We start from the raw sequence: 14,465 nt of genomic DNA, 5'->3' as shown, positions 1-14,465 counted from the left end.
ACACTGTTTAGAGTCTTGTCTGAGCAGAAAGTCCATTCTATGTTTTCAGCAACATTCTCTGTAATGAAATGCTTCTTCACAATGCCCATATTAAGCCCTTTTCAGACCATTGAGATGCTTTCTCATTCCAGAGAAAATGAACTGCTAGTGGTGGGACAGGCTAAATGAAAAAAATGAATGCTAACTAATTCTGTTACGGTGTACTGGCAGGAATGAAAGCATGCTTCGTAGAGTACTGAATGCACAGGTAACCATAACCAGGATAATGATTAGCTGTGTTGGAATCTGAATCTAATGGTGAGACAGTCTCCTCAGCAGAATGTAGTCATGAGGCAGATTCCATGGCACACACGCACAAAACCCTGACCAGCCTACATGACCCAGGTTTATCTAGTGACCCATGTACTGGAGGAGATGATCAGTAAAGGATGTGAGTGACTGCACAAAGCCAGTTCAGTGATTATTTGGGTGGGTGCTAGTGCCCTAATGCAAGAGTTTCTTCTGTGGGAATGTGTAGAAGAATGCATCACATGTATAGACTTGGTAGCACAAGCCTAGCCAAACAGCACTTGCATTTTAGGTAGGTGTTCTCGTTATATAGAAATGATACCACCCTGGGCTTCACATCAAAGACATTGCAGCATGCTGGAGGAAGGCTGCTAGATACAATGAAAAACCCAAAACTCCTATCCTTATAGGATGAAAGCCACAATCACTGTCCCTCACATCCCCTTCCTAGTGGTCTCTAGTGCCAGAAGAAGGGGTGAAGTAGACTGTCAGAGTTCATGGGGATGGATGGGGAAGCCAAAAAGATAAGTAAATAAATTCCGGATGGTTAGTTATCTGTTCTTTACAAAACCTAGCCAGAGCATGCATAGCAGACATTGTAATTGTTTTAGATGCTTTTCATAGGCGATGTAAATTTAAATGTAAAAACTGAACTGTAATGACAGCATTCTGCTTTTATTATTGCGTTGCACTAAGGTTTCTCATTTACTTGGTTTGATGAAGCTTTTAGCAGCATCTGAGCTGTAATGCTGCTGTAACTGGGTACATTTTTTTCACATCTGGCTAATTTGTTTTCCCTGTCATCTGGAATAGTATTTTTAGAGAAATTCAAACATTTCTGCTACACCCCTCGTTTGTAATTAGAAGGCATGGAATGGTTTGAGATCGTTTTCAGTTCTAAAAAGAACAGAGAAAGAGTGGGGTCATTTTTTTCTTGCTTGCTGTGAACCCTGTCTTCCCTCGAGCAGTGAGGAGAATAATGACACTGTCAACACATTCCCTAGTTCTGATCCTAGTCATTCTCTTAGTTTTCCTTTGTAGAAATATTCTAACTTTTCCTGCGGCTTCTTTCCTGGTGCTCACTGTTTATGAGGCAAATTGTTTTTTTTTTGAACGCACTCTCTACCTTTCAACTCTGCCATCTACTGTGATGTATGGATAAATCCCACCAACATCTAAAAGTACTGCTATAGCGGGGCCTTTTTTCAGAAAACCTGGATTCATTTTACTTTGGGCCTGGATTTTTTTAATGTAATTGCTTGCTAATCTCCCCAACACTTTATGTGCTAGATCTGGAGCTGCAGATGCCTTGCTTCTTCCATTCTCTTGCATCAAGCAGCTACAAATCATTCAGGCGACCATTTTAAACAGAAATGAACAGCTTTTCAGGTCTTGTAGCTGGTGTGACTAAAATAAACACCACACTTTGTTCAAAGCTTTGCCCTTGAGATTCCTTCTTCATCTTCAAACAAGATTCTTCGTGATGTCCCGACATTTTAGACCATTCTATATCATATTTTGCTGCTTAACTTTAGCTATTTTACATAGTTTTAAATGAGCTATTAAAAGTGGAATTTGTGGATCATTGGTGCACTAACACAGGAATGCTAAAGCAGTGTCTCTCTTAGGTTTTCAGTAAAGGAAAGCATAACAGGAGACGGAGCAGGTGTATTTTATCTGTCATTCAAGATTCATACTTATTTCATTCAGAAGAGAGATGCACATTTTAGCCTGGCTGAAGAGTGCACATGCCCCTATGTTTATTATAGTGTAAGTGCTTTCGTGGCTAAAAAAGAATGCACTGTGACACTACTACTGTTTTTGTATTCACATAGATCCTGTTAAATAGCAGCAGTCTGTACAGCTGTTGCATACTGTCTAAACACACCATTTAAATCATCAAGATTCTTAACAGTTCATTAGTAGTGAAGCTGGGCAGAAGTAATACATTGCCAGTCATGCTATAGTGATGAATTACTGTAGACAGAGAAAACTTTGCAGGTGAGAAAACAATCATTTGTAATAATTAAGTTACAGCACTCTTTGTGAATTCATTAGGCATAACTGGCCACACTAAACATTCTTATAGCCAAATACAATTCTACATACTTTGATGGCAATTATTAAAAGATATAGTTACTAACAGTTGATAAATGAATATAAAATCATTTAGTGCAGAATCTATGCAACTCTCAGGCTGCTTTCTTTTACAGCAAATAACCCATCCCTTTCTCTGGCAGAATATAAACAGAATATGACAGCACTTCATTAAAAACTAGCATAAATGTGTTGAACCAAGAGAATAGCTGTACGCAAATATTATTGTTACTTTCCACAGAAAGTATTTGAAAGTATGGGGGGGGGGGCAGAATATGAGCAGAGTTCTTTCTTTGCAAACCAGAGACTGCATACCAGATCCCTCAAAGCCCAGGACAGCAGACCTGAGAAAACCCATCTACTACCTGTTGTAGCCTTAGTGGACCCTCCCTTGTAACACTTAGAGCCCAAGTCCTTGGGATTTCAAGTAACATAAGTATGTGCATGTGTGAATGTGGGGGTGGGGTGGGGGTAAAAAAATAAGCAATGGTTATACTAATCCATGATGATTTAAAAATGCTACATTTTAAGAATTATATATCCAGAACCGACACATTTTCCCTAAATATGAAAAATAATCACCCAAGATAAACCCTTAACCAAGATAAGTTGAATATTTTTGAATCTCCATTTCAGTGCCTGAATTTGCTCAGCAAATCCTACATCTCTGTCCCAGGCAATAAATGCACTTAACATTGTTGCAGACTCTCTTGCATCTGTTGTTTTCAAGTACAACAAAAAAAAAAAAACATGTTAGTAGCTTGGAATACTTGTGAAGATTAAATGTAGAGCAAATATGTGAGTTTTAAGCAAAGATAATTTTACAGTTATGCAGTATAAGAGAAGCAGGCATTTCAGATTAATGATGTCCTCTAAATTCTTTGCTCTATGCCCCTGATGTACTCCTTTTCTCAGTAATACACATCAGTTTGAATTTGATATACCAAGCTTGCGTAAAATATAAACAAGTAAATAAATCAATAGAAATAAAAAAAAAAAACACTTTATAGAAGTTTTAACAGAGAAATGCAGGCAGCTTACAACAGATACACCACTTATAAAGAACCCCCCCCCCAAAAAAATATATATTAAATTAAATATATACTTATTTTATAGATTTATTTTTAGAAACAGTACATCACAAGTTATCCCACTAGAAAAACAGGAAAATACAGTCACAGAAATAGTGGATAATACCTTGCTAAGTACTGAAGAATTTCTTGGAGCTGACAAAATCAGAAGAACTGAGCTGCAAAACTTCAGCAAAGTTTTGCATGCGCTTTCAAAACTTTACCTGTCAGTTTTCTAAAACTTTGACAATGCTTTTCTTTCCTAACAGCATTTGGAATATGGGGAGGGAGGGGGGATAGTTAAAGGACTCCTTACTGGTCAATCCCAATAACAGAAGCAGAAGGAGGGCTTTGCAGAGATGGGGAGATGGCAGGGAGGTGTGGAGTAGCTCAGGTTTCAGCTCAGCTGGGGGCAGGGGAGGACTGGTATTTGGGGATATACGCAGTCATAGAAGACTGAGGGCACATAAAACTCAGTACCTTGGCCCAGAGTGGACAGTACTGAGTTTCTGCTAGGGCCTGTGCTGGATTCTCCGTCTTCTTCCAAGGGTTGGCTGTATGAAGACACGGTAGCCACTGGAAACACCAACTTCATCCTTTTTTCCCTTCCTTTTTTTCACACAAAGGTACTGCATGTCTGATATTTAGACATGTTCAGCTTTGTGAACCCACGGACTCTAGTGCTGATTGCAGCCTTCCACGTTTTTCTATTAGCAGTTGTCAAATGTCAGGAAGATACCCGTAAGTTGAACATCTTTTTTTAAAAAAAAAATATATGCATAAGTAAATACATTATGCAGTCTTTGGAAAAATCTTGGAGGAGAATACAAGTATACTTTTTTGGGGGTGAAGAGGAATTATTTCTCCTTATGGGTCGTTGGAATCTGCAGGAGCAGCGGTTCAGAACCTTAAGTGGGTTACCTTATGCTTTGTTTAATGCTTGAAGTGTGCATTAAAGCTGACGTCTGCTAGGTTTGCTTATCTGGTATGTATTTTCTGCTCTGTAGATGAATCTGAATATACAAAGTTTATAACAGTGCACTTAAAGGAATTCACATATTGAAGGCTTTAAGGGGAAAATATTTCACTTGAACTTAGTCACAGATGTTTTCTCATCAGCTCTTAGTTATTTAGTCTAGTTGAATAGATGTCTGCATCTTGATTGCCTAAAGAAACAGTGCTATTTAATTATTCAGAAAATGTTTCATTTCTTTTTGTTGTCATTGGTTGGATTTTGTGAGGTACTTTTGAAATTATTTTGCAATATTCTGAAAGGATGCGCTGTTACAGAAAGAAGTTGTTGGGTATAAACGGCATGGATGTGTCCACAAAATGTTCGGGTACTTGAGTAATAACAAATAATGTTAAAGATGAAAATGTAATGCATGCAGACTTGGTTCAGTTGTGGGAGATAGGATGAAGAGAGGCTTGAAGGGCTAAAGATAGGCTGCTAATTTTCATTTCAGAATGGTTCAGGGAAAAATAGATGGGAGGGGTTTAAACTGGGAGCATGCTATCTGTAGAAACATTGCCTTTATGTTGTCTCCCATTAAAATACATAATAGCCCATAATCTTGGGAGATGAAAGGGGAGCCTGGAATAAATATTTTTTGTGACATCTAATCGATTAGGTGTAGGGGGAAGAAAAGGAGCTACCTGAATCACCAGAGTGTTACTTAAAAGTACAGAAATCCTGTCTCTGCTCTCAGTTAGTTAGCAAAAATATTTTGAAACCAACAAAAACAATGAGCAGGCATGGGAACAGTTTTCTGACACCAGGAAAAGTAAGGTGAGTCAGTGTTTATTCTTTTGGTGAGCTTAACCTTCCAGTTCAAATTAAACACATTTTTCAGAAATGCTGTTAATAATGGTTAGCATTTAGCTACAAGTGAGTGGACACTATCTGGTAAAAAGCATGAAAGCACTGTGGCCGAAAGGAGCCACTTCCTTTTCCTTTTTTATCTGGGGGAGGAGGGTAGAATTCTTTCTTTTGAAATGAGAGTGATTGCCATCCAGTGTTAAGTTTTGTACAATGCCAGCTCAAAGGGGGAAAGTATTCTGCACTGTTTTTGAACCAATTTACTGCTTTACAGACTCGAGTGATGTGTGTGTGTGTGTGTGTGTGTGTGTGTGTGTGTGTGTGTGTGTGTGTGTGTGTGTGTGTGTTTTACAGATGTAGATAATTTGTTTTTCATCACCACCTGTGGCTGTTTTCATGTTAGCCAACTGCATATGGAGGTAGCAATTGAACCTTTGAATGAAAACAGATCATTTGTTCTTTTCTTTAAAATCTGTTAACTTGCCTTATAGGACAAAGCATTCACTGGTGTTCAACTTTAAGTGCTAAAGGAAAAAGAAAATGGTGTGCAAGCAGTTGGAATGATTATTTGTAAGCATGCTTGTGTGAAATGTGGTGGCATCTGGGGGGGGGGTGCTTATTTTCTTAATGGTGCTAAAAACATATTAATATGCACATTTAATTTTGAGAGTTTCTCCTCCACCAGAATTGCAGGCAATATTTGAAGTGGAATCTCTCTGTCTCTGTTCTCCCACCTCTTTGCCTGTCTGTCTCTGTCACTCTCAAATACTAACACACACACACACACACACACACACACACACACACACACACACACTCACCATTCTCTGGCAGCACAGCTCTTATACTCAGTTTCTCGTCAGTTATTGCTTCAATACACTTTCTTTTTGATGTTGCATTAAGAATATATTTTGTTGAGTTTAGTTCTGGTTTTGAATAAAAAAAATGACTGCATTGGTAAGGGGACCTAAAGCTTAATGCAATCAACTGTGTGTTTTCTTTGAACAACTTCAAGACTTTATTTGTATTAAGATTTTGATTTTTTTTTCTTTATTACTGCAGAGTGTGAACAGTTTCTAGATATTAACTGTGTAGATTATATCAAGAGGATTTTGTAAATCGAAATATTATACTGTTCTGTGTTTTGACTGAAAAATTGTTTGAAATTCCTGGAGACCCAAAACTTCACAAATGTGAAAGGCCAGTGTTGTGAGGTTCGAGCGGGTGTATCAATCAACCATTGTGTGGTTTGTTTAGCTTTGGTCATTTGGGAGCAGTGAGTTCCAGATGGGGGAGTAATTTCACCTTCAGATTTATTTAAACAGTTCTTTGCGACTCTCACGGTGAGCTGTGAACTGAAGCCTCTGTCTCTTAAAAAGAGAAAGGAGCCCATTCATGGCTGAAACGGTCCCTAAGGCTACCCAAGGCTGGCAGAAGTTCTAAGGTAAACAGAACAAACTACATAGTATGGGATGATGGTATCTTAAACCAGTGCCCAGCCCTGAACTTGGCTATGCTTGCGAATTTTGCATTTTTTCTGCTTGTACAACTGAAGACACTTACAGTATCCTTATTTTGTTTTATTTTTCTTTAAATTGCACTAAATAAATAGAGCCACTGATACTAGAATCCCCTTTTGAAGTGTAGTGCAAGGACACTACACAGACAACTTATTCAAGATGAAATCTGTGTACAGGAAAAGTATGGAACTGAAACTCAGATGTCTAGCCTCACAGTCTAGCAGCTACCTTACTTTATTTATTTATGTATTTATTTATTTATTTATTATCTGTAGGTAGTTGCTGCCATTTTACAGCTCTTTCTCTCCCTCTCTCTCTCTCTTTTTCTTTTTAAGCCATCTTTTCTGCATACCATTATTGCTCATAGGTCTGTTCAGAATGGTTGCATTCCTTTCTGGCTGTTGAATGGGGAGGGGTGCACAGAGACTGCTGACATTATCAGTTTTCATGCATTTTCAGAAAGATTTCATCTCCATTCTCTTAAATTTCAGTTGAAAATGAATGTGTTTATTTCCTCTACTATCCTAAACAAAGAGGACTTGTATGCGGGAACCCAGGACCCCACAAAATATTTAGACAACAAAGAAGATAATGGGTGATCTTAAAAAAAATGTAAACTTGTAAATATGTGGCCTAACATGAACCAGCAGCCATACAGAATTTATTGTCCCCAGTCTGTAGAAAAATAAAAGAAAACACAAAAACTGTTTTGAATTTTTGCTATCTTTTTCTGTTATTGATACCCCTACCTGAAGTGAAAGTGTAAGCAGTCACTCCAATATTCTCTGGCAATTATCCCATTGCATTCTTTATAAAGCAAGACTAAATGTGCTATAAACTCTGTTATCCAAGAACATTGCAAAATATGATTTTTCTTTGATGAGACTTGTTAGCCTGTCTTTCCCATTTTTACATAAAATGTATTTGCATATAGATGCTGGAAAGAAATTTAAAACATGGGTTGAGGAGAATTGTGGAATGTAATTTAATATTTATACTCTGCCTGTATCTGTCTCCTAGCCTAGTACAACTACATGGGTCAGTTTTTACACTGTCTCCTGGTATATGCAAGCATGTTAAAATTCTGAATTCTGTTACTCATGACGTATTTATATTTTCCATTATAAATAGATTTCTGTATAAAATGTACTGCTGGAAGTAAATCTGCTTTCCTTTGAAGTTTTGGAAAGCTTTTTGTAAGGGGTATATGTAAACTTGAAATGTGGAAACTCCTGGGGATTACTTTAACATTTGCCAAAAGAATGGTATAAGACAGGTTTAGTGGAAGATTTCTTACTAGTAATGGATACAAAAGCTGGTTTCTGTCTTCACAAGGATAAAGTGAGTTAAGAGAAGGAGAAATGATGCATGCTCATTGTTGTAAGTCCAAATCTTTGATTTCTCAGAAGATCAAGGTGAAATGCATCGAGATGTATACAAGTTCATTTCCTTATCTTATTGGTTTGATACAGCAAGTTTCTCAATCTCTTTTTTTGACAGGCATAAATAAGGTTACATGCCATGCTTAATGTTGTATTATTTGGGGGGTGGTATGCTGTAGTTGGATTGGACACTCTAAATTGGCCTTAGGCGTGAGTGCGTGCGTGCGTGCCTTCTGTGGAAGGTTGGGCTCTGGGCTGGCAACTCAACACAGTAAAACTCCACTGCCAGTCATGAGCGGACAAGTGATCCACTGTGGCGACCCCTAACTGGGAAAAGCCGAAAGAAAAAGAAGGTGCTACTGTTTGGAAGTGTAAGGCACATTAGTTGGTACAAAGTTACTTTTCACAATGTAAAGTTCATCACCAATTTAGTACTACCCAATGGAATGTTCATTACAATTTTTGGAATTCTTTCTAACTGAAGCATTGTTGACAGAGCATGCAAAAATGAAAAAAAGGGCTCTGGTCTTCATTTTGCATAGAATAACTATACTGTAGATGTCTTGGAATGTGTTGATACAGCATTATATTTTTTCTAGGTTTCTTACTAGTATGAACTATTTGATGCTATGTTCACAAAGGCCCTGATATTCTCTTTCTGTTTCACTTGTCTCCATCTCTTTTTCCTTCTACCTATTTCTCTTCCTATCTGCCTTGGTATAGCGGAATCAGAGACCTGTGTACAGGATGGGCAGACGTATAGTGACAAAGATGTGTGGAAACCTGAGCCATGCCGAATCTGTGTTTGTGACACTGGAACTATTCTCTGCGATGAAATAATTTGTGAAGAAATTAAGGACTGCCCCAATCCTGAGATCCCCTTCGGAGAGTGCTGCCCTGTCTGCCCTTCTGATCAGACTGCCGGCCGTGGTCGTAATTTATTTATTTATCTTCATAAATAAATTACTTGTAAAAGGCAATCCCTACCATGGATTGACAACAGCTCAGAAAGTGGTTGACTTTCTGTGGGGTGCTTTGCTACACTAAAAGGCCAATTCTAATTTATTTCAGATTTGATTAGTTTCTGATATCATTATGTAAAGGTCACAGAACATGTACTAAAAGATACACCTGAAGGCTGTTTGATAATATAGAGTCCGTTATTTATTACTGAGATCCAGGAAGAACACCGGATGCTAGATTACAAGAAGCTGACACAGCTGTATAACATAAAAACATTAACAGAACAATAAAATGAGTTCTCATGAAATTTAATTTTGAACATGGAGAAACCTGTTCCTAGGCTGATTTTAGAAGGCCTCTTTTGAAACCAGATTGTATATCAAAATCTGTATGTTACTGTGTCTAGAGATGATGTGACATTCTAGTTGTATGACTTTCATGCATTTTTGGCTACTAAGTATTAAAACAGTCCTTCAGAGGCTTCCTCTATCATATATACTGCACACCTGGACCTTTATCTTGATACTAATCAGAGTTGAAGTTTCAACTCTTAAATTAGAATTTGCCTTTTTAACTCTTTACTTTATAGATCTAGTCTAAACTGCAGGGATCAGTTCTGCAGTTGGGTTAAAGAAAAGAGTTAATTTAAAAACAATTTTAAATGTCATATATTTTAAGCTAGTTTGCTTATTTAATTGCTTTTAATTACAAGTATTACAGCTTAATGCTATGATTTCCTTGCTGAAATGACAGCTATATATATTTTTTTTTTGCTTTCATGTTCTTGCTGATCCACTTTATTTTCTTTTTGTAGTTGCTTTTGTAATGAAAATGTTGTTCCCTTGATTGCAGCATTTGTGCATTTACAGTAAACAATATCAATCTGACAGCGGTGCTTAAGCAAACATATAACTTGCTTACATGCAGTTAAAACTTTCTTCCATTAGTTGCACTGCTTTTGCATACTGTAAACAGTATACTATTGCCTGTAGTGCTTAAGCATATAATTTGCTTCCATGCAGTTTGAACAGGTCTAGTCCCACCTCCCAAGTGCCTACAGCTTAGGTTGCCTAGTATTACTCCTCCCAAAATCCTTTGCTCATGCCCCCATTTCTCACTTTGCTCGTAACACGGCTCCTCACATTATATGGAGAAGTGTGTGTCTAATATCCCTCCTCACTATGTCTGTTTATCCTAGTACACAGGCAATGACAGATATCCTGGATTGCACCTAACTCCAAAATTCACCGTTTGGGAAATTCTGCCTTTTTACCCTTTCTTGGGCCCACTTCATATGACTGGGTTTTATATATATGTATATATACATACACATATATATATATATATTTTTTTTTTTTTTTTTGAAAAATAGAATGTTAAACTGAACTTTTATTTTTAGACAGCCAGTAGAATGCTACTAATTATTTTTCTTTTTTCCCACTTCCAATAGGGCAAGTTGGTGCTAAGGTAAGCCCTGTTATAGACTATACCTTTGTATCATTCTGACAAAACATTTCGGCCTCCTGTGCACAGTAAAAATGCTATAAACAGGTATAACACAATGGGCTAGATTCCAAAAGAGTTGATCTCAGTGTAAGTCTGTCCTGATTCTGAAAGACTTTTCTCAGTGTAAGTGACATACTTCAGTGTAAGGCCAATCTATAAACAGGCTAACAATGGAGACAAGATTCCAAAAGACCTGTTCTCTGTCTGCTCTCAGTGTTAATGGTAGCTTACACTGAGATCAATGGTGGCTTACACTGAGATCAAGTCTTTTGGAATGGGACCCAATGTATCCCTAATAAATATAATGAAAAATGCATATAAGAAAAAAAATCACCCATGTGAAATTCAATCCTTAATTATGTAGTACAATAAAAGGTTGAACCTAATATTCAAACTTTCTGCTGTAATTAACTACCATGGTTTTTTTGTTCTGTTTTTTTTTTTTTTTTATTCAGGGTCAAAAAGGAGAACCAGGGGACATTAAAGATGTAAGTTTCAACATTGGAAATTAATTGTTTTGTTTTGTGTTTCCAAACAAAAATGATTTCCTTACTTTGGCAAATTAAATCCTAGTACCTTTTTCATTGCCATCTTCTTTTTGAAAAAAAATTATGATTAAATCAGAATTCACTTTATTTCTTTTTCTTTTTTGTATTAGGTTGTAGGACCAAGAGGACCACCTGGCCCACAAGTATGCAATAGCTTGCACTTAAAAACATTTTTTTTTTTTTTTTGTAATTTTATATTTCATTTAGGTGTAATCAGCAAAACATGACATTATTTTATTTTTATTTTCCAGGGACCTGCAGGTGAACAAGGACCAAGAGGCGAACGTGGAGAAAAGGGTGAAAGAGTAAGTTAGACGCAACAAATGTGTGAAAACTAAACAGTAAAATGGTCGAATAAATAATTGAAAAACAAAATGAAGAAGGTTCACTAATAAAGCAAAGGGCCTCCAACTTCTGAGTATATTACTACAATTTACCAATTTTTTTAAGTCACTAGTTACTGTCTTTCTTTCCTCCAAATCTCTCAAAGCAAATGTTTTGCTTAAAAATGGTAATATTTTATGGGGTGTATTTGGCAGGCATTGAGTATTTCTTTAATATGTAGCCTGGTCCTTTAGCTGCAATATTTAAAGTTGGTGCTTTTTGATTCTCTTAATGAAAAGTTTACTGCCATAAAAAGCTATTCCTTCTTTCTTTCCATTTCCTCACAGGGTGCTCCTGGGCCACGTGGCAGAGATGGTGAACCTGGGACACCTGGCAACCCCGGACTTCCTGGACAACCTGGACCCCCTGGTCCACCTGGCCTTGGCGGAGTAAGTACTTTCACTGATGTCTGAATGGCAGAACCTATATTCTACGATTCACTGTAGGAAGTCATTGGCACTTTACAAATCTATGGCATTGATGAAGTACTTCTGTATCTCAAGCCTTACAAAACAAAGATATTGGGAGAAGGGAATGACTGTTACATTACCTTCTCGGTTACACAGACAGCATTTGCTCGTCTGTATTTAAAAACAAAGCTACAGCATTCAACAATATTTTTGAGAGAATGACATACCTTGCATCTCTGAAACTCAAAAAAATTCAGGATAGAAATAAAAACACAGACTGGAAGCTTCAGTGAAGTATATGGAGCACATGCTGATTTGCCATTATCCAAGTTCATCTTCTTTATTTTCTTAATAATTCCTTTTGCCTAAGGGATTTTTTTTTTAATTTAGGTTTTGTGTGTGTCTTTGTATACCAATGGAGAGGCTGTTAAATAAAACACATAAATAAGGTCAAAAATGGATGATGTACCTCATACATATATACATGCATAGAAATATTTCAGTTACTGTCCATGATGCTCTTCTACCTTGCCAGTATACCAAAAGCAATCATTCCCGTAAGTGTTTATGTTGTTTTAAAATATATAAGCTAATGCTTGCTTTACTATGATTTGTTAGCCTATTCTGTGCATCAGCTCATCTCTCAGAGAGCCAATTTGTACATCTCTCATTACTGTATTATCTCCTACATAGGTTGTCTGATGATTCTCTACTACTCATTAATAAACTCAAGCATTCCAAGACGTAGTCATCTCAACATGCCTTATGTACACCTGAATAAGGTCTTCTCTTAAATATCTGTATGAGACACTGGACAAGTTCAGATATTTTAATATTTCATTTTAATTTGAACATTCATATCCATGGATACCCTTGGCATATTTCTACTGTACTCTTCCCAATTTACTCATGATTGTTTTCTTATAAGGTTTCATTAGCATTTGTCCATACTCTAGCTTAGGTCTAATGTAGCTTGCAAACAATTATTTAATCATTGCCAATTTCCTAGATTTTGTCATTATTTTATAGAGCCAATAGTGTTATAATTATCACTAGCCAATTGCTTGATATGATCAGAAAAACTCAAAGCTGGATCTACACATATACACAGATCCTTAAATGAATATACAGCTTCAATCACTGTGTACTGTATTAAATATTCACCCTTCAGTCCTCTCTCCAAATATCATATGCTTAGTTTTTTAACGTATTTATCAGCATATTATTCTCCTGTGCCCATATGGTCAATTTTGTCAAGTTTTTTTGTAGACATGCCTAATCTATAACAGATTTAATCAGTTTATTTTCAAGTCTTTTGCAAACAGACTATAGAACAACTCAGATGAAAAAGCTACATCTGAAAGATGCAACATAAACACATATGGACCTTGGACAGAGCCTTGTTGTAACCTAGAATTTCCCCAGTCCAATTACATGTAATAGGTGGGGAATGGGCTGGAGCAGGGAAAGGGGTGGGGTAAGAGGTGTGGCTTTGGTCCAGTTTTTGCTTCATCCAAAGGTGCCAGCTGTAGACAGCAGTCTCTTCTGAATAGTCAGATTCATTAATCGTCCTGATTTAAACAGTGATACTCAAAATAGTATCAACATATTTTGAATGCAGTGTTACAATTTAGACTTTTTAGTAATGTGCAAGTAATCAGTTTGAAATTACTTTAGAATTATGTCACCAGTATAATATCACAATAACAGTATAACAGTATAATATTTGTGCCCTAAAAGAGAACAGACATTTTTTTCTGCCTTATACCTTCCCTCAGGGAGAGTCAAGTTAGTCATATTTGTACTGGGCCCTGGGGATATATTTTTGGTTTTGGATATTGCTTCTGTTTATACAGGAAAATGAAGCCTATGAAATTTCAGGGAGAAAATAATTAGGCTAAGCACAATAATTTTTCTGCGTTATACCTTTCCCTCAGAAAAAGTCAGGTTCAACATGTTTCTACCAGTAACAGCTTTCGGTATTGCATCTGTTTATACAGGGAAAAATGAGGCCCAGAAAGTTTCAGGGAAAAATGATTAGCCTTAAAAAGTGTTAAACTGAAAACTAAACATTATTCTCTGCCCTTGTACATGTTGTCAGTGCTGAAAGTTAGGTGTACAAAAGGATAGCATTTAAAGAAAGTTTGAGATGGTGACACATTTTAGAGTAAAAACAACCTACTTTTTTCTAGATTTTTGGTTTATTTCAGAATACCTTTTAAAAATTGAGTTGAGGTGAGGTATCATAACCCAAACTGAAACATCAGATTTTACCAATGCATGCCAAAGCAGTATAAACAAAGAATTTACGGAAAATGAGGAATGGTTGTTCCTTTAAAAGATACCCAAACTGCTTTGGCAACAGTTAGAATAAGTTACTTCACAAAAATAATAGACTTGTGAGGATAAAAATAAGAAAGACTTTGTTCCTTATCTTGGACTACTTTTTGTGTAAGAAGTAAAGGCTTGCTTGATTTA

The 14,465-nt window shown here is 36.7% G+C and overlaps 1 protein-coding gene across 2 annotated transcripts in view; it reads left to right on the top strand.

Moving 5' to 3' along the window:
* Window positions 1-3,916: 3,916 nt before the first annotated feature.
* Window positions 3,917-14,465, top strand: part of COL2A1 (collagen type II alpha 1 chain) — a 112,015-nt gene continuing 101,466 nt past the window's right edge. Inside the window, exons 1-7 of one of the 2 annotated variants that reach the window (XM_044083881.1) lie at window positions 3,917-4,196; window positions 8,900-9,106; window positions 10,590-10,606; window positions 11,101-11,133; window positions 11,304-11,336; window positions 11,445-11,498; window positions 11,865-11,966. In XM_044083881.1, coding sequence (XP_043939816.1) covers window positions 4,106-4,196; window positions 8,900-9,106; window positions 10,590-10,606; window positions 11,101-11,133; window positions 11,304-11,336; window positions 11,445-11,498; window positions 11,865-11,966 — 537 coding nt within the window. In that variant the 5' untranslated portion in view covers window positions 3,917-4,105. The remainder of the gene's footprint in view (window positions 4,197-8,899; window positions 9,107-10,589; window positions 10,607-11,100; window positions 11,134-11,303; window positions 11,337-11,444; window positions 11,499-11,864; window positions 11,967-14,465) is intronic. The other variant, XM_044083882.1, reaches the window with a different exon arrangement.

The sequence above is a fragment of the Protopterus annectens genome, chromosome 9.part0 (assembly GCF_019279795.1).
Source record: "Protopterus annectens isolate FY-2018-M chromosome 9.part0, PAN1.0, whole genome shotgun sequence".
Lineage (NCBI taxonomy): Eukaryota > Metazoa > Chordata > Ceratodontiformes > Protopteridae > Protopterus > Protopterus annectens.
This window is presented reverse-complemented; position numbering and strand designations above follow the sequence as displayed.